General features: G+C 39.4%; 1 protein-coding gene across 1 annotated transcript in view; it reads right to left on the reverse strand.

Moving 5' to 3' along the window:
* TRAPPC9 (trafficking protein particle complex subunit 9) overlaps positions 1-20,827 on the reverse strand; it is a 418,319-nt gene that overhangs the window by 13,201 nt on the left and 384,291 nt on the right. The window contains exon 21 of the mRNA XM_054385350.1: positions 748-971. Within this exon, the coding sequence (XP_054241325.1) occupies positions 748-971 (224 nt within the window). The remainder of the gene's footprint in view (positions 1-747; positions 972-20,827) is intronic.

Below are 20,827 nucleotides of genomic sequence, written 5' to 3' on the forward strand. Positions count from 1 at the left end.
AAACACTGCTTATTCCGTACTCTGTGTGTTTTTCATTCCTGGTTTTTTTGCTGGTTTGGGTTTTGGGAGAAGGATGTGGGAGAGAGTAGCTTTGTCTTTATTTTCAGTGTCTTGCTTTAGAAGCAAAAAGCTCCTAGATGTGAATTTTCTAATGAAATTGAAAGGAAAATCAGAATCTCAGTTGTCCTAAGAAGAGACTTCTTTTTTTCATTTTAAGCATGATTTCTACTTTTTGTTATGTTTTTATAAGAGTGTGCAAAGTGATAAGGAAATGAACCAGTTCATCAGACTGGTCATTAATGTTTAGCATTTTCTTTTTTCAGTCTGTTGCATTTCTTGAGGACCTGACTAAAACTGATTTGCTGAGATCTGTGACTCAGCCTGGGGAATATTTCTTATGGACTAAAGAGAAAAAGTTACTTAAAATCTATTACAGCAGGTTGCACTGGATGGCTCAGGGGATTGGCAAAATGGTATGAAACATTTTATCTAGGTTACTTATTCACATTCAGTCAGATTTGGGGTGATCACGAGTGATTCAGTGATTTCCTGTGTCTAATAGTTTACTAGTGGTTTCCATGAAAGGAAATGACAGCCTTAAACTATTTCAGAGAGATGATTCTATATCCCCAAAGCTAGCGACACCTTTACCAATAGCTGCCATAATCATGATGCTTTCAAAAAATTAATCTGCTTTAAAAACAGCACATCATCCCAAATTGTGATACATCTGATAGAAAGACTTACTGAGTCGATGTAGAAGGTGTTAGATCCCACAAAGGTGATAGCATCTTGCAGCTCATAGTTGTGCACCCCGTTTTGGTAGTCCTGGTAGGGTGTCACGGTGAGAGCGAAGGGCCCCACGCTGTGCTTGCTCCAGTTGGTCAGCTTCACCTCCAGTGGGATGGGATCTCCTACTTTGCAGTTCACCACAATATCACAGTCACAAACCTTGCCATCAACGAGGATATCTGCAAATCAAGAAAACAATTCCATGTGATGTTGTTTAGAAGCTGTATGAATCTTGGTTAGAAAGTTAATTTAAAAAGTACCCTCCATGAGACCAAAGAATGCATGTCAGTTAACCTTAGAAAAGAAAACCCAGTGTGGTAGAGCTGTGCAGGTGCAGGGTAGTGTTACAAGGAAACTACTTACAGAAAACAGCTCTATGAAGGTCTGATAACTGGCCACAACTGTTGAAAAAGCTATGGAAAGAACCAGCTATGATCTATACACAGGCACCAGAAGAACCTTGAAGGCCAAAGACATTTCTCACACTTCTGCAAATCAACAGCATCAGGCAAAAGAAAATACAAACAGAAATAATCCATACAAATGGTAGATAGATAGATAGATAGATAGATAGATAGATCGACCTGGGGCTGGATGCCCATGTTCACATGTTACAGCCAGAATAAATCCTCCAGTATGGAGGTGACCTTTTGGAGCAGGACAGACACCACCGGAATGTGCAATGTAATACATATATTAAAGTCCAGATTATAAGGAAAAAAAGGATTTTAAAATTATACAGCACTACTACAAGCTAGTTCACTCTGTGTTTTAATTCATTCTGGAACTCCTATTTTTAGCTTTCTACTTTTCTTCCCCTTACTGGGATAGCAGAAAACATAAAGCCTCAAAATTGGTTACTGCTGGGACAACGACAGCCAGAGTAATGTGTCCACTAACCTTGCCCATTTGCTTATACAGAACCAAAATGTTTCGTTACCAACACGCTATGAAATTGCTGGTCCAATTCCCCACTCCAAAAGGGTTCCCAGATGTGCAGTATACTGTGTTTTTCAGATGAGGCTTATCTCCAATGCACTATTAATACAGGAACATTTCTATTTCACTATGGGTTCATGTTCAGAGATAAGAGAAAGCCCTGGGCACATGTAAGCAAGCATCCTCTGTGTGAATACCTGTCCCCACAATATCATATACCCACAAGGCATTTCAATCACTCCAGCTCCTCCTCAGTCACTTGCCTTACAACATACAGCACATTATTCCTCTGCTAACAGCACTGGATTTACATTAGTAATATCCCCTCTTTATGCTTCAGGAGCTTTCACAGAAAACAAAAAAAATAATCAAAATAATCCCCCTTTTTTTTTTTTTTTTTTTTTTTTTTTACTTTTTGCTGTTGTTGTTGTTGCCTTAGACAAAAAGCTACAAAATGATGCATGTTCTCAGGATGCCCTTTAGCCTGGCAAACGAAGCACGCCTTAGAACAGCAGCTGGGTTAAAAGAAAAAATAAAATAAGCTAGCACTAAAGTTCAGAAAGGTAGACTTATTCCAGAGTTTGCTGAGCCACCCAGATCAAAACCCCTCCATGACCAAAGCTGCCCAAATGCACAGCAGGTCCCAGATACAAGAGGCTTGGCAAAGGGAGAACAAAGCAACTCTGCAATGCCCAAGCTGCAGCTATGTAAACCCCAAGCCAGTGTCCCAGATGGACTTCTCCTGCCAAAAGTTTTCTTTTGAAAGGACATGCCCAACTTTTGACAAGAGCACTGGTCAGGCCACACTGGGAGTGCTGTGCCTAGTTCTGGCCTCCTCTGTATTAGAGAGACATGGACATGTTTTTTTTTTAACTGTGGGTGTGACGAAGCACTGGCACAAGTTGCCCAGAGAGGTTGGGAAGTCTCCATCCTTGGAGGTACTCAAAAGCTGTCTGGCCACAGTCCCTTGCAAATGGTTCTAGGTAGCTCTGCTTGAGCAGCAGGTTGAACCTCCAGAAGTCCCTGCTAACCTCAACCATTCTGTGAATCTATGAAAGGAAATTGTAATCACCACTGCATTTAAGGAAAGGGCTAGAAAGTCTGTTGGATGCTGGATTCTTTTGCAATAGCACACTCTAATGTTATAGGTTCTCTTGCCCAATATGATCAAATTGCTTCTTGCGGGATTGCCCTGAGATCACGGAGATGAAGTGGTTCTAATAGTATGCCATTATCTGGGATTAACTGGCTTGAATTTTTCAAAACACAAAAACATGTGCATGTGGATAATCTTTATGCTCCCCAGCCTCCAGCCACAGAAGTGAGGTCCACTTGCCTCTTTGAAAATAGATGCATTTTTCTAAATTCATTACTTACTATTAGTTTATGTTTTCAAGCTTCTCCCTGAAAGCTAACTGCTTTCGTTTAAAAAAAAAAAAAAAAGATTTTTTTCTGGTTCCTCCAGCCATCAGGTCTTGCAGATGTGTGATCAGTTAGCTTCCCAGACCAGCATAATCCTTCAGAAATAGTCAATAAGTTAAGTGGATAAATCTTTATTTTCAAGCTGTTCATCAACTTGCCTTTTACCTTTCAAATTCAATATTCTGCTGTAGGAATTGTAAATGAACCCTTTGCCCTCTGCCTCCACCCTGGTATCTAATAACAGCTCAGACCAATGCTTCCTACTATCTTCATGTGAAAACGGAAAATTCAAACAAAAGGGAAGCAATTAAATCTTGCTCAATCAGATTAATTTTCTTTCATATTCCTAAAAAAACCTCATTCATTTAAAATTGATTTAAGAGTGTCTGTGTGCACACGTGCTTGTGTACACATGGAGAGATAATTTCCTTCCCTCCCAGCACACCCCTCCCTCCTGCAGTACTGAAGCCAAGGATCTCAATGAGATGTCAGATGAGAAAACACACATGGCTGGCGTGCAAAATACTACGGAAAGAAGTGTTTAAAAACAGCCCCCTTTCATCAGAGAGAACAGCTTGGTTTGACAGGCAGCTTCACTCCCTTCCTGACACAGAAAACATCTCATGGACCATACGGATACGCTTTAATATTTTCATCCATGAACAGAGGAAAAGCCATGTGTACAGGGTCCCATTTCTGCAGATTCAGCTCACTCACACAGATGGCATATAAAAGCTGAGACTGCTCACACCACTGCTGTGAGAGTGAATCATTATTGGCTTCAGTACACAGGAGCTCTGAATCAGAAGACACAGTTCGCCAGCACAGAAGACAGTAGTGGCTGTATCTCCATCCTTCAAACATTCAGATACAAGAGAAACAGTACTTCAGAAAACCAGGAAGACCAAGTTTAATAAAACCAGCATACATAAAGTACATCAACAAGGTGGAAACATAAACTTTGTCTATGAGGGCCAAAAAAGCGCAAATCTCCTTCTAATGAGAAGTTAAATCCATTCTGAGTACTTTAATAAACCAACAGAATGCTGCCTTTTTTTCCCCCCGTCTCCTTTTCTGATCACTTACCTAAACATTGTCCACTATGCTGGCATCCTTGGGTGCCAATTTTGGCATGCAATGGTTGATAGCCTCGAAAAAAAGGAAAGATGCAGTCTTTGCCGTGCACCCACCAACAGGCACAAGACCATTTTATCTCTATCACAGGCTATTTTATCTCTAGCACCTTCTCTAAGTGATTGTTGTACCTAGAGAGAAAATGTTGTCCAACACATTTTGCAAGACAAAGTATAAGGATGATTCAAGCCACTGAGAACAGAGATTAGAAAGCTTTGATTTCTCACTGATGGCCTCAGCCAAGCCATTCAGGATATTTATGAATTAATCTTTTAATTGGAAAAGCCACTTCCATGGGCAAGCTGATAGAAGATGCTTATTGACAGCACAGAATGTCTGGGAGACCATTATATGAAAATAATACATTGGAATTCTCATAGTGTCTTTCCTTCGGGATCTCAGAACTCTCAGGGAAAGGGAATGAATGTTACTAACGTATCACCCAGAGGAACACCTTGGAAATTAATACCAAACATTATTAACATTTTGTTATTTACTCTGCTCATATTAGCACACAGTAAGTTGCTCTTGCTACTTTGTAAAGTTTCCATTTGAGCACTCACAACACCTTGGCCCATCTGTACATCCACAGTCCTGAGTCCAGACTACCTCCATTTCTGCACTAAACTCCCTATTTTCCAAGGTGAAAGTTTAATTTTGGAAAGCCATGTAAAAAGACACATTTAATCTCATCAGAAACACGTGTTCCAGCAATGTTTACTCTCCTCACTCAAGTTTGGATTGATATTAAAAAACAGGAGGTGAGATTAAAAAACAAGAGGAAGGCAGAATGTTTGTGCTCATCTTTACCGCAGGGGGTGGAGAAATTTCCATTGGATATTTGCTTTAAAACTGGATGTTGAATCCCCATCTGATGCAGCTGCAATGGCCTCTGCCATTCACTGCAGCTAGCAACCTGACTCAAGACTTTGAGCAAACACCCAACAGAGGCATGGTTTTTCACAAACAAGTAGATCAACAACACTCAAGGCAAGAAATGCCTAAAGGAGTAAAGACTTCTCACACAAAAGGTAAAAGCAATATTCGTGTCCAGAAAACCAAGCCTTGCTCAACAGTGCTGTGATACCTAGGGGAATTTTAGTCAATCAACTATTTTTAATGCTATTAAAAATGTTCCAAAATACCAGTCATACTCATCTCAGTCTGTGAACTGGGAGAGCAGTGAACTGAGGAGAGAGGAGCAACAGCAACGCTGATGTCTCTAGATAATGTCCACCAGGTACACTCATGAAGCAAAGCCAGAAACCAAGAGCCCAAGCCAGAGCTGCTGCAGTTAAAAAGTGTCACAGAATGAATCTTGTGTTCACCAATCCTTAAGTGCTGATTAAAATGTCTGTCCAGGACAGCCTTACTTCTAATTACCCTAAAAGAGTAAGGAAAAGGCCAGCCATGCTGTCTGGAACAATTTCCTCTTTTTCCTTTTTTCCTGCTGTCTTCTGAAAGAATGTTTGTTCAAAATTTTGCAAAGAACTTGAGAAGGCAAAGAGAATTACTTTTTTCTTTTTTTTCAATAACTCATTTCAAAATAGGTTCAACAATTCTGCCCATTTCTGGTCTTACATATTATACATACGCATGAAACATCAGAATGGAAAAAAAAACAGCTTGACTACAGGCAGACTCTATGTACAGGACACACTGACCCTGCCTGTCTCTATACAGGCAAGTTCCCTGTCCCTCCTTTCAAGCTCCATGTCACATCAACAACAGTTTTAGCAGAATGTTATTTGGGGTTCAGTTGGCTGCTTAGACAAGTAGCGTGTGGCATTCTCTGGAGACCACAGGCTCCTTGAATTTTCTTGTGCACATCCTCCAGTATACGAACCTAAAACTGTTTCTGTTTTCCCCTCTTCCTGCTTGCTTTCCCTCACATAGACCATTTCCTTTTCATTTTCTAAACCACCCATTCAAATTAATTACACATAGATACAGCATTTGTTCCATTTGTTTGTCCATTACAAGGTCTGCAGTGTTGCCAGAGTTGAATACATCCATACAAAGCATAATTCTATGAATATAAAAACTGTGTTCCCTGTCACTCTCATCATGAAATGCTGAATGGTTATTTAATAACTAGCACCTCATGGCTATTTGCATAAACCCTTCTGTATGTGGTTTGGATCTGCTCCTCACACCAAACCTGAGTATCTTCACTTGGAACAGCATCCTCGTGTTCATTCATTGTTATCCTGATACAATACTGAGCCAAATCCATCCCCTGCATAATTTCATTGCAGTCAATAGCAACAGAGCACAAAGATATACAGATGTTCATGTATTGTAACAGGTTCAAATGACATGAATGTCTCACCTTGCCAACCATTGCTAGTCCTCTGCTAGAAAGTGCCTTTATACTCAGAGCCTGCTGATTCAAAACCCCTATCAACCTGAAGTTCATCTCCCCTTTAGCTCAAGACCCTTGGACAGGGATGAATAAAAAAGACAGGAAAAGATATGAGCAAACTAGTACAGCTTCCTGCAAGTACCAACAACCCAAAGACCTTCAGCTAACATAGGGGCACAAACATGAAAACAGGAAAGTTGGCAGAATTGGGATGACTGAATGAACATAGGCTAGCGAAAGAGGCAGTTACATTCACAAGATCTCTGAGCTGCCTGGCAGACTTCCCATTCCCAAACATTTTACAATTGAATTAAGGACACTTTATTCGCTCCAAAAGCAATTAAAGAGAAAAACACATTTAAAATATAGTTCTAGTAACAATAAGCAATTAGTCTTTGATAATTGCCTGTATCTTCCTATTTAATCACTCTTTTGCAGTGGCCAGTATGCCGATGGCAGATCCCGACTGGTCCCATTATTGTTCTTGCCAAATTGAGTTTGTGTCTGTTCTTAACTCTGTGATGACAACAGACTGAGGATGCTGCAGCATCCCTGTAGGACTCACTTGCAAAAGGATTTTTCAACCTTGTTCATCTGCACTGAATAAGCTTTCTTCCTCCAAATCAGTAAAATGTTTATGTCCATTTTTAATTTCCAAATCTATCCTCGGCAGACGTGATCAGCACTCAATTTTAACAGTACTTGATCTTGGCTGTAAACATATATATGTATCGTAATCTTTTTCAATGAACTCTACACACCAGGGTCATGCTAGCTGAAAAGAGAAGCATGAGCATAACTGATGCTCTGGGTGTGACTGCCCTCAACTTAAACCAGCAAAACTAAAGGTACATTAACCAAGTATTTATCGAGGAAATTAATTGTTCGGTTAAACCTCCCTGGGTTTGGTGGGAGTTATTTTATTTCGTGCATGCCTTCCCTGTGAAACTGCTGGCACATGAGATGGCAGCTGCTTGTCTCATTTCTCCTCTGGCAGCCAAGATAACCTGTCATTGGGTGTTTTGCCCAATTTGCTATCAAAGTGAAAATCACTTCAGAGTTTGTGATGCTTGTGTCCAGTCCCAACCTAAATGCTCAAAGCCAGACTCCTAAAATTTGTAAAATTCTCAGTGCTCTGTGTTTTCCAATGAGCCTGAGCTCCTTTCAACTTATTTTTAAATATTCCATGACATAGTCCCATCTTGCTTAAATAGTCTCGTTTCTGAATGTAGGCCAAACCTTTTTTATCTATTTGTCACAAGCAGGTTTGCAGAAGACTTCTTTTCATTATCTGCTACATAGTCAGAAGGTCAGGCTGGCATACTGAGTATGCCTGTGGTCTGAAATTTGATGCTCCCAGGATTTGCATGTTATTTTAGGTTATTGAAAACTTTACTTCTATAGCTCATCTGTGACAGGACTATTTTTAGATCATTCCTACCCAGACTTTTGGGGGGGAGGGGGGCAAGGGAGGTAAAAAAACCAAAACAACTATATTCCATTTAAACAAAGGTAATCATCCATACTGGGATGTAACACTGTTCTTTGTACACTGGCAGCTTTGTGCAAAGCTGCAGCAGGTCACGAATGATGTGGCTTAACTGACAGCTTACTGAAAAAAAATCACCTTATACCTCACAGGTTGCATAATGAGACTTAAATTTTTCCCTTTCTGCCATTCTGCAGTGATGGATGTGAGGCAAACCTTTCCCTCTGCAGATTTAAAGGTCTCATATAAACTTTGTGAGAGTTTCTGGCATGTGACTAAAAGGTTTATGTCAAAAAAGGAGTCTGTAGCTCTCATACTCTGGTTTGGGAGTCTGTGTGCTCTCAAAGCAGGTTTACCCTAGATGCTACATAGGTTGCAGACCTCCATGGCATATTACCCTCTCTGGAAATCAATGATAAGGATGGTGATTGCAGCCTATTCCCTGTGGAGATAGTGGTGAGCTAGCACATAGTCACAAAAGAAGAAATGCTTGCTTTTATGACACAGAACAGCCTAGACACAAGACTAGGCTCCTGCACTGAATTCTGCACACGCGAAGTCAAACGTGGACTTCACCATGCTAACTTTTTTCTGGATTTTCTACTTCTGGAGTCTTGCATAGGTAAGGGATCATACTAAATAACTATTTTTTAAAATTGCTAGTTAAACTAATTCTATGTGCAGTATAATTGTCATATTTGAGGCCTGTATGATTAAATATGTAATGTACTGTCTAAAGCGGAACCCAAATGCAGATGAGAAGAAAAATGAGAAAGCAGATATTTACATGTCCAGATGTACAGAGACATAGGGGCAGGATGCTTTAAGCAAAAAAAAAAAAAGAAAAAAAAAGACAGTGATACCAATTGTTCAAAGAAAAATGATGTGTGCATGACCCATTTTCTATGCTTGTCTTAAAAAGGAACCATGAAATATTGTCTGAGATGTCTGGGCCATAAGAACTTTTGTGTCCTTGTGGAGCAGCCAAAGCCTCATGCAGGATAATATATAACTGCCTATTAAGAGGCAGGTAGATGATTTACCACGTCAGTAGCTGTGTAAATAGGAGCAGTAGGACACTGGGCCTCATGAGCCTCCTTCAGCCCCACCATGACTGAAACACAATGAGCTGAGCCAAATGAGAGGTACTAAAGAACGTCAGGTACAAACTGGGGTGCTGTATCACAGCACTGTGTGTACAGGCAGGTGTGATGTGTGGTTACTAGAATACATGTGACTAATGTCTACAGAGCAGAGTTGCTGAAAAGCAGAGGTACACATTAAAACAGTCATCTTCTTAATGAAATGTCTTTGATTGTGACTGACAGCATATTTCAGATTGATGAGTCCAAGTTGCTTTACATACAAGTGGATTGAGTTAAATTTTCACTATGTTCCCGATTTACGGTTAGGCTGTTCTGCCACATTTGCATTAAGACATGAGACAGTCATCCAGGTAGATGTCACTTGGAGATTGCTAAACTCTGCCATGGTGCTACATATTTATTCTGATTGCATCCTTCTTCTACATCATGGCCTGTCCCAAAATCCAATTTGAATCCACAAAAGAACTGCATTTAATAGACCTTGGGACACAAATCCCTATTTTTTCTTGTTAGACATATGAACACACAAATAACAATCAAAGTTTCTGAAAACAAGAAATCTCAAGCAATCAACCCAAACAACTTTTGGCCTCTCTCTGAGATCCTTCTGTTAATAATTCACTACTTGCTAAAACTGAACATGCTCAAGACGTAGCTCTTGCATTTTTCATGGAGCCCTCTCCTTTCCATACCTGTCTTAATTTCAGAAATAAGATCAGGCTCTTTCCTGACAATCTTGGTTTTCTCTTTGACTTGATCTCCTCCCATGACTCACACCTTTAGTCTGTGATTAAATCCTGATGTCACTTTCTACAAAACTTTTCCCAATTTGACCTTTTCCTCTGCCTATGTTGCCAGACCTTGTCTAAGAACTAATTGGATTATAAGCCCTAACAATTAAAATCTCTTCATCACTATTTTTGACACCTCCAAACTAGTTCCCTTCTATTGTACTGAAGACCTTGATTCTGTAGGTCTGTAACCTGGTTATGCAAACATGACACCTTGCACAGATTTAATTCCCAGCTTGTCTACTCTCTAGCTATAGCAACAGACCAGGCTAAATCCTCACATCCTGACTCAACTTTTCCCATGCGAGCTGAAACCTGAGGCCACACAGCAATACTCACAGAAATATGTTGATTGCTAGAGAGGTGGCAAGTTGTGCTCACTGCTACAACTTGTGTGCAAAACTACTTCACTCCTATTGCTCTGTTACAGTATTTTCCCCACTCCTCTTTCCTCCTAACATTTTTGTTTCCACACAACATATATACTTCTATAGCATACATATATATATATACACATACATATGTGTGTGTATACATATATAATACAAGAGTATAAGCTCTTAGTGAAAACAATATTCATGTTCCCAAGAGCTTACCAGAAGAACTTGTAAGGCTACAACTATGACCTGTTTTCATGGGATGTCCAGCCAGAGCTGCTAAAGAATGAGAAACAATAACAGAAATTACCTTGAACAAATTAAAAATATCTAAATCTATACATCTCAAATTTGAAGGCTATCTGGTGAGGCAAGGAACTAAGCATTGTACCAGTTTTCCAAATGGAGACACTAAGACATTTTAGGAAGGAGTTAACCTGTCCTGTGATGAGCACTCTGCAGTTTTCACTGAGCAGAAATGAATGAATGCATAAGCTACCCGCTGGAATTGACAGAGGAAGGTGACTTCCAGAAGTAAAGAAGGACATCTTAATTGTCAACTTTCAAAATCCCAGTGCTGGTTCACTGAGGTACCAACTCCTTACAAGAATAATTCTTACACTGAACTGAAGGTAAAGGCTGAGAATGTATAGGATATTCAGGGAAAGACAGGATAAAAAGAAATCTAAGCACAAAGAAAAATAAATTGAAAGAAAAAGAATGGTATTGAGAATTCTTTGATTAAAGAAATTAACTAAGAGCCTAGAAATCTTTTCTTTCCCAACACTGTAGTTTGAATGGATGGAGATATCAGATATCAGTCTGGTAAAGTGCAGAAAGAATGAAAACTTTGTGTTTAAATAAGACTACAAGTTAAAGAGGTGGGGGGAGGAGAAAAGAAACACTGAATTCAGCTAGAGAGAGTAAAATTAAATCCTCTCCATATCCAAGACTGCAAGACATGCCTTGGGCTTCACCTGTGAAGTGATGCAAAGCATTCCTGAAAATCCATATCCTTACAGTTGGCCATGTAGGTGGCAAAACCCTCACTCAAACTCTGCAACTGTACTCCATCCCACTGAGCCACTGAAAATGAGCAATGAGCAGGTGTCACATTTGGTCCTTTTATCTTCAGCATTTAGAAGACAGATACAATTATCTGCAAATCAGCGATTGCAGCAGCTGATTAGGTCTCTTTTCTAAGAATTATTTTCACAATTTTCTCTGTGCAGACTGGCCATAGCTATCAGCCCATTTACAGAAACAGTACTGTGTCTGCTCTACCTTCTGGAGACCCACAGACACATAAGCAGAGGAAAGAAATTATTAGCTCCTGACCCTCCATGGCAGGCAAAGCAACACTGCATTGTCTGACAAGCTCTCACTGATGCAATCTTTCAACGGTTTATGTATTTTGAGATTATGTGTGCATGTTTAGTACACATCAGTGCAACGCCTGCAGACATGAAAAGAGGTTGTAAAGCATAGAAGTGGACAAAGTCAAAGAACTGAAGCTAATAGTCTTCAAAATTGAATGCATGGAAAGATTTTATAGCTTCCTTAGTTGTATCTCTGAAGTCATGTAACAATTGGAATGTATACATATGAAGTGATACTGACTGCACCTTGCTTCTTCCTCCTACAAAACACCAATAAAAAACCCTCCTAAACCCCATCACCTCTGTACCTGGGAGGGAATGCTCTGTTGAACATGTAAATCACCTTGTGATTGTGATGATTGCATTAAGAACTGAGAAGTGTCTCAACAAAGATAACATCAACATCGTCCTGATGTGTCATCTCTGCCCCCTGAGACAGCAACTGCCCAGGGGTGTGGTAGACAACGGACAGCAAAGAGGGGCAGAGGCCGCTCGGCGCTGACCCTTGCAAACACATGGGAAAGACCCCCTGGATGTCAACCCCTGGAAGCCATGTATGCATTCTTAATGTGGGCCAGGTGGAGCTACAAACAGTACTCTGAGCTATGCCATCTTACTGGGGGGAACATCACCTGAGACATCTCAGCCTGGAGGCAGAAGCCCAGGAATGTTTCCCCCCCACCCTGATCAAAGAAAGACCATGGGGTGGTAAATATCTCTCCTGCTCTTTCTCCATTCTCTGTCTCTTTCTCTCTCCCTTTTCTTTTTCTCTGTTTGGTTTGCTCCATTCTCCCTCTCTTTAATAAACAGTCTCATCTTGATATATGACCTCATTTCTGTCTTAATTTCACTCATGGGAATGTTCAAAAAAAAGAATCACCAGCCCAATTTCTGGATTGAGACAACCTGCAGGGACTGTATTTTTAGTTTTATAAAAATCCATGGATTTACATTACCTAGGGATCTGGCAAAAGGTATTTCATGGAGTTTTTTTAAATAAAAAATAAACAACAAAAATGAAGGAAAGGCGCAAAACAGGTTTCACTGCTTTCAACTGATCCAAGAAATGAACCTATCTAGTTCATGGGAAATGACAGCTTTCCTTGCAGCCTTAATAGAAAGACTGAGGGTATATGTTGCCTTTGTTGCCACTCCAGTCTCAGAATTTCTACTAGAGCAATAGCCCTGAGAACGCAGTATTAAAAAATATCTCTTGATGCCATCTACATCATTGCTGCTCTTTGGATGAGTATAGCCTCCAAACTGTGGATATGGGACATGCCCCTTAGTGCTAACTTATCACCCTTCCATCCAAACCAAGAGAAGTTTCATATATATCATTTCTATGTAAACCACGAGAGAAGAGAGGATCATTTTGTCCTGATCCTTCCACAAAATACAAGATTTTAGTGCAAGGGATTTTTTTTGTCCTGAAATTTTCAGGTTTTTCCCTCAAGAGTTTGGGCCATACTTTTCCAGAAATATTTTTGAAGAGAGTGAAGTAAGGCTCAAGTTGGCTGGAAAATATCTAAGTAACACATGATGAAAACTGTTCCCAAGAGTATTTGCGATTTCAGCAATTACAGGGCATTGGGAGTTAACCACTCTGTTATGTGGTTTGTCTTTCCAGCATTAATTTGTGAAAAAGTCTATCTTATACACACTTGCAAACCAACAAAAGAACAAATTAAAAGAACTAAGCACATAAACTGGGCAATAGAGCACCACACCAAATGCTGCCAGCAATCCTTATTCACATTGTGTTACATGAACTGACCCAGAATTAACTATGGCTGCCCTCTCCTAGAAAAATTCTCTAAAACAAATGAAGTTCTCTCTCATCCATTTCCATTAATGGCATTAGTAGGAAGACCATAGGAGAGCATGAGAACTAGATAAACAGCTATGAGCAAGCAGTATCAGGCAACAGTAGAATTGAACTGCTTTTCTGTAGAGGTCTTGAATAAATGTTATAGTCCCTCTTGCACATCAGACTGAGCTCACTAACAAACTATGTGGTTCCTGGCTTAAAGTTTCAGAACTGATGTCCAGTGTTTGGATGGGAGTAAGAAGAAAACAACTTGCAGCCAGTTCCTAGAAGATCTTCATATTCAGAGACCTGACTGTGAGCTTTAGGAAACTTCAGTTGGGAATCTTAGTTCCCTTGAGTTTCACTGACTGAACAATTGCAATGTGAGCTCATGTGCTCTAAGAGGAGACTCAGAGCTGGCACCAGGCTCAGCAGATCATAGACCACAAGGCAAGAGCTGCTTATATGTGCTTGTGCACATCCAGAGAGCTTTTACTTCACTCTTCAAATAAAGATGGTCTTCCTGGATGATTCAAGAATAAATGAGGATGAGTAAAGCAGAAGGTAGCCACTTGCACTACATGCACCTACCTACCAATGTAGGTTGTTGCTTCCTTTTCTTCACTGTGTTCCTCTCTCCACATTGTTCCTGACCATTTCTTAATGTCTGCTGCATTTGTCTCTGAGATCAACCTCAGTGCACCACGCACTGCATGAAAACAGGCAAAACGTCTGACCTCGAATAATCAGTCTGTCACCAGTGAAATCACCACGCATGCAAGAAGCCCTTTCAGATGCCATATTAATTTGCCTCTGTAAAAAGTATCTGTAATAGAAAGCAGATGCTCCACAAGGAGTTTGCCAGCTGCTGAAGTGATATACAGCTGTTGAGCACACTGAACTCTGAACACTCGACCTTTCAGTGTGAAGAGAATTCACTCCCTGTCTTAAAAATGCATTTTGTTACCATAAAATGCAGTAAGGTACACTACTCTTAGGTTTTGTAAGTACAGAAGCAGCAAACCCACAAAACAAGCCACTGAAAAATGCTAGAAAAATAGTGGAAAATTGTCTTTGAAAGAAAAGATCCATTCCAGTTGTCTTTAATGACTTCAATCATACAACCCCTAACCCATCTCTTTGAGATCTAGTGTATATTAATACCACTATCTTCTCTAAAAAGTAGGATAAAGAAAATGAATAAAACTGTCAATTACTTAAAAATCAAGCAAGCATGAATTAGTATTACTTATTTGTCTAAGAAAATAATCCAGTATATGCTACAGTATTAATAATAATATCTGCCATATATTATTATCAACAATAATCAGAAAATCAACTTCTTGAAGGGGGACTAGCCAGAACTGAATGTTCTCTCACATCCCAGAACAACTACCACTAAAATCTAATGGGAGAACTATTGGCATTTTTTAACCTCTCAAAAGCATTCAGCAGAATAGACTGGTGTCTTCACCATCCCACAGCACCTCATTAAATGAGTGAGATAATCAAGTATATTCTGATAATGAGTAAACAGAGAACTGAGAATGAGAAAAAAACTTAACAGAGCAGACAACCTCTTTCCAACCTAGGAACATGTGTGTGGTTCATAAAATGCAAACCGTAGATTGATGAACAAAATATAAACTGTATTTATGTCTTCGGTGAGTAAACAGCAATTAACCTGGGCATAAATTCATGGGGATAGTTTCTGACAGGGATCCATGGGGACAAATTCTATCCTGCCTACAGTGTGACAGTCTAGAAAGGAATTATCTTACATAATTATAGTATCCGTTAGGTTGGGAAAGACCTTTAAGATCATCAAGTCCAACCATTAACCCAGCACTGCAAAGTCCAACATTAAACCATGTTCCTAAGCACCACATCTACACATCTTTTAAATATTTTTAGGCATGGTGACTCAACTACTTCCCTGGGCAGCCTGTTCCAATGCTTGACAACCCCAACAATAAATCTAAATATTTTAAAGAAATTACGGCAAAATCACTTTGGAAAGTCCATGTGAGATCAGCAGGAGTTTCATTTTCATGCAGCCCACTGAAATATTTATACAAATTTTGGTTCTGTGATTTGATTTGCCTGTTAATAACACTGATCAAGAATTTACTTTACCTAGACTTAGCATCCTATCAAAACAGTTCCTGTATGAGAATATGCATTGCCTGGATCTGAGGACTGCAATCTTCTCTTGGACTATTTGCAAGCATAGCTCTATTACTTGGCTGTAGTATGAACTGCCATCAAAGCCAACAAACATCCATTCCCTGACTGCCCAGTTGCTGAGCCCTGGGTAGAATAAAAAAATGAGACTGACTTTATTGAGAGCCATGGAAAACCACCTGCCATCTTCGGCTCTGACAGTTGAGCAGTTTCTGCTAGGCAGTCACATGAATAGCTTTTCTGTTGAGATTTCCAAGGGAGAACAATGCAGGCATTAATTAATAAAATAGCTCAAGTTTGTCTGCAGGTTGTTTATGCTAATAAGCAGAGCTGGTATGATGATCATGGCTTCTCATGTCACCATACTGCCTGCAGAAAGACACATAGCAAAGCAGGTAACAGTGATTATAGGAAATGAGTCCTAATATTCCTGATCACTCAAGTTAGGGGGAGACAAAAATGCCTTCCTTCCCTGAAGGCCAAAAAATTACTTTACTTGTCTAGTTGGTTTGTCTTACATTGATCTACTTTACCTTCACTTCACCTTGTCAGCACCCAAATGGATGCCTCACAAAACGTTCCCTACTCCAAGCTGGTAGCATGCACCTAACACACCACAAATCAATCAGCACTACACATTACACAGTTAATGAGCTCAGAGGCAAAGACTCGAAAGAGCTTAATCAAAGTGGCAAAATAGCCTGGCTTTATTTCCTGGGCCATTATTCTGGTTATATTAAACGCTCTTTGGATCCTGTTCCCAACCACCTATTCTCCACTGCAAGAAAAAAATAGAAGTTGCTACTTCTGATGGTCCTTAGAGCTGTGCTCCCATTTCCATCCACAACCATAGCTACGTTCTTCCTCACACTCTGCCCTGCCACCAAGGTTGGTCTGAAGTGTTCTTTTCTCTCCAGCCTTCTCCTAAAATATCAGTTATACCTGTGATGGCCTCTCCAGATGGCATCACTAGGTAACAACGTGACCTTGCTTACCACAGCAGTTCCAGCGCACTTCTAGAAGATAATGAACATTATTTCCTTTTACTGGGCATTGCACATATTTTCATAAAAGAGTTTTCCCAGCCTGATCATTTTGCTGCTCACTTGTTGCACCTGTCTCAATTTCACAGGGGCACCAGAGATCCCTGTTGTATGCATGTGTAGTGCTGACAGCCACTGGTGCTCAGATCCCACCACATTTTATTTATCATAATACAAGTTCCCACTAAGAATCCAACTCAGTGCTTCAGAAAGGTGTATTTCTTAAATTATAAAAATTCACTGTTTATCGTATTACTGATGCCATCATAGCCACTCAAGGAAAAGATGTTTCATTATGCATTATGCACTTTTTGTCTCAAGAAGTTTATAAACAATGAAAACAACAAGTCTTATTAGTTCTTTGAGTGGCAAGGCAGAGAATAATCATAGCACTTGTCTTCCCAGCAGGTAGAGATGGAATAAAACCAGAGCTCTGGTGGCTCCTTGGCTCCCCAGAAAAAGCTACAGATGTCTTCTGCAGTGCAGCCTTCAGATGATCCTATACAAAAACACAGTATCCTTTCCTCACCATAAATTCTTTCCAGTCGCACTGAATGAGCTGGATAAAGCAAAAGATGAGAAATAGTCAAAACTTAGATTAAAAAGAAAAGTGATCTCCAAGTGAGCTTCATGTGAGTCTATGATTGCTCCATGTAGGGTAACTATTCTACTTTACCCAGTCTAGTTGCAACTTCAAAATGCTAAGACTTCCACCATATTCTTTATGAAGTACCTCCACAGTTCAACAGCTCTCAATGTCAAAGCTCCTTAAGTCTCAGCTGAAATATGCCCATCTTCATTTGATCCATTACTCTTAGTTATAACCTATAGTCTAGCCTCAAAATAAATCCACTCCCACATGGTACTGGCATCAGAGCCAGTACAATCAGAGCAGCTAAAAATGGAGAAGGCCTATTAGATTACTGAATGTGTCCCTGAATACAGGATGTCTTAAATTAATCTGATACTAAAAGTGATCTAAGCCAAAAGGCCAAGAAGAATCTCATCTATCCTCTTTAACCTAGAATTTCTTGGGCTTTACACAGTATGTCTCCAAATGCTCATGCAGCAGCACCTGAAGGTATGTTAATTTATTTCTTGAAAGTCAAATTCATTTATTTTTTGTAAGAAAACGATGCACTTCCTCTTGCAGCAAACTTATCTCCAATGTGAAGACACTGGGCAGGACTTAAGAAAAGTTACCTGTCAAGCCTATATCTTCTTGAAACTTAGTGCAAAGGGAAATACTGCTGTGCCTGACTGCAGTCAGGTAGAACTGCTGCATCCAACCTCATCTGAGCTGCAGTTTCAACAAACACACATGGGAATGCAGTACTGGAAGAATATTTGATTGTGTTTGTTTACCAATAATGTTGATGCCAAGCAGCTTTGCCTGGCAAAAGAAACAAACAAACAAACAAACAAAAAAAACAAACAAAAAACCCCAACACACTGAAATTTGATTTTTAACAATACCATAACCCTGATAGGAACTGTGTTACAAGAAACATCATTTCAGGATATCAGAACGCAGATGGTTGAAATGAAGGAGCAATACATCAAAATCTCAAATCTGTAACTTTTGTGAAAGCCATTTTAAAGAGAACATAAATACGTATTCCAAAAGACAGACCATACAGCATGACTGTGATAACCAGTGGCTCCATTTCAGTCAGAGTTTGTTTTACATATCTTTGTGGTTATAGCTGAATTAACTCAAGATACAAGTCAATTCATTTCTTCAATAGAGGACCCTCAAGGAAAAACAATAGAATTATTCCTAAAATTTTTAAACCAATAAGCAGAGATCATCTCCAAAATGTCTAGCAGGCTTCAGTCTGTTACTGTATTTACTTTTAAATATTTGTCTTAAGGGCTGAAGATTTGCTTTGAAAGAATTAGACATCTCATTCTCAAATTAATTGTGTTTCTTTGAATGATCTTGATTCACAAATCAAAATTCATGAAAACACTATCTTCTAACAAAACTCTTCTTTGCTGGGTCAATTTAAAATAGATTCAAGAGCAAATAATGTTCCTTAGCAACTTAAGCAAAGCATAAAAACTGACAGTCACTACTAACTACTGAGGAAAAACCAAAGTGTTGGATTTTTTTGCTAAATTACCTTACTGTATTTTATTACCAGCCTCTTCAGGTCTATTATTTGAGAGACATTTGCTAATATATATAAATGATTGCACTACGGATGCTCTCCTTCTGCTCACAAGGAAAGGCTGAGTTTAGGTTTTCCCATCTGATTTGTTCCTGGACAACTTGAGTCACTATGATCTTCTGGTGCTCAGAGGGACCTTACCTCCTCCCTTTTCTATAAGCAGCACATTAAAAAAAAAGACATTTTAATTTCATTTCTAAATGCTCAAAATGTATGTGTAATGGAATGACTTCACATTCCTGAAAGATTAGGGGATGACCCACATCTAAATCACAACGGTGTAGAGAAAAAGGCATGTTTGTCTTTGTGTTTCTTCAGTGCCTAGTATAAGATGGTCATTGCTCTGGTGTTTTGGTTTTAGACAACATGAACAGCAAGCATTTGAATAACAGCACGTTGTTTTTTAAAGAAAAACTACTGTCAACAGCAATAATTATGACAAGCTTTTACTTGAACACTGCAATGAAAGAGATCTGCCAGATTCTAAAGAAAGAAAAATTCTCTTGTCCACAATGGTAAAAACTTACAGTGTCCAGAATATCTTTTCAAAAAGAAAAGGTTGTTTGTTTTTTTTTTTTAAATATACCTAACAGACTGTACCTGGAAGCACAGTCCCTGAACACAAGTTCAGATGATCTGACTGGCATAATCTTGATATCAAATTTGGTATCACCCTGAGTTATGGGCTGTTTAGGAAGCTGCATTCACTGTTGCCACACACTGTGGGAAAACATCCTTTTTTGTTGTTGTTAGTACAAGTTAAATGATTGTTATCTTCACATCAAGGTGAGAACTTAAAAGTCTGAAATGTGATGATCTCTAGGCAGAACGGAATTATCAAAACCATATGGGAATGGTGAAGAGACCACAAAACACTGGGAAGAATCCAGCCATGAGTCTGTTTTATGACTATCTTTTAGAACCTTGCAAATATTTATCTTCACTTCTGCTGGACAGCCAAGTTGAACCAGGTTTTGCTTGCTTGTTTGTTTGTTTTAAATATTTATGTGAATTCTATCTGGAGAAAGGGAAAAAGCAAAAGCACTGCTAATACGTAGAAGCTCTGCCACCCTATATATCACAGAGGTTTCTGTCTGTGAGAAGCAGTGTGTTTCTTGAATTTGTTCCTAATCTTTCCTAAGAGAGAAAGATGATTAAATCACATTGCCAACAGACCATAGCAGAACTGCACTGCTGATATGTGTCTCTTCGTTGTGCAGCATGCAACAGCTTTCCTCTTATTATATTGTATATGTAGCATCAGCAGCCTGAAATTTTGGTGACCAGAAGGAACCCACTAAGCCCTGCAAATGACAGCAATGTTTTACATCACCTGCTTAATAGAGAAAAGTTTACTTTGCTTCAGTGTCCTTCAGTAGCATTAGGTATCATTAAATATTGGACCACAAGGACTGACAGGAGAGCAATAGATGGCTCATGTCTTTCTCCTATCTTTTTGCCTGTTTTCCAGGGGACGGTTGCATTTTCGTTCTCCTCCTTAGCAAAACAACTGTCTGCATTCTGCTTGTCTGTGGGTCAGGTTTCAGAGTAATTTTTAGATATTAAATGAAGACACTTACACTAAGAAGCTCATCAAATGAAGAGTTTAATAACTAGTATGAATAGGGTATCTAACTATCACTCCAGACTTACAAAGCCAGCCCTTGGGGTTTTTATCATCATAGCAGAAAAGTATAATCTGGAATGATGATGATTATTATTATTAAGCACAGCTATTAAAATAAAATGAATGGGTGTTTTTCTAACTAACCTATGGCTTCCTTTTCTCCAGTATTTTACTTGCCAGTACATATTACAACCA

This window comes from Indicator indicator, chromosome 12 (genome assembly GCF_027791375.1).
Source record: "Indicator indicator isolate 239-I01 chromosome 12, UM_Iind_1.1, whole genome shotgun sequence".
Classification (NCBI taxonomy): Eukaryota; Metazoa; Chordata; class Aves; order Piciformes; family Indicatoridae; genus Indicator; species Indicator indicator.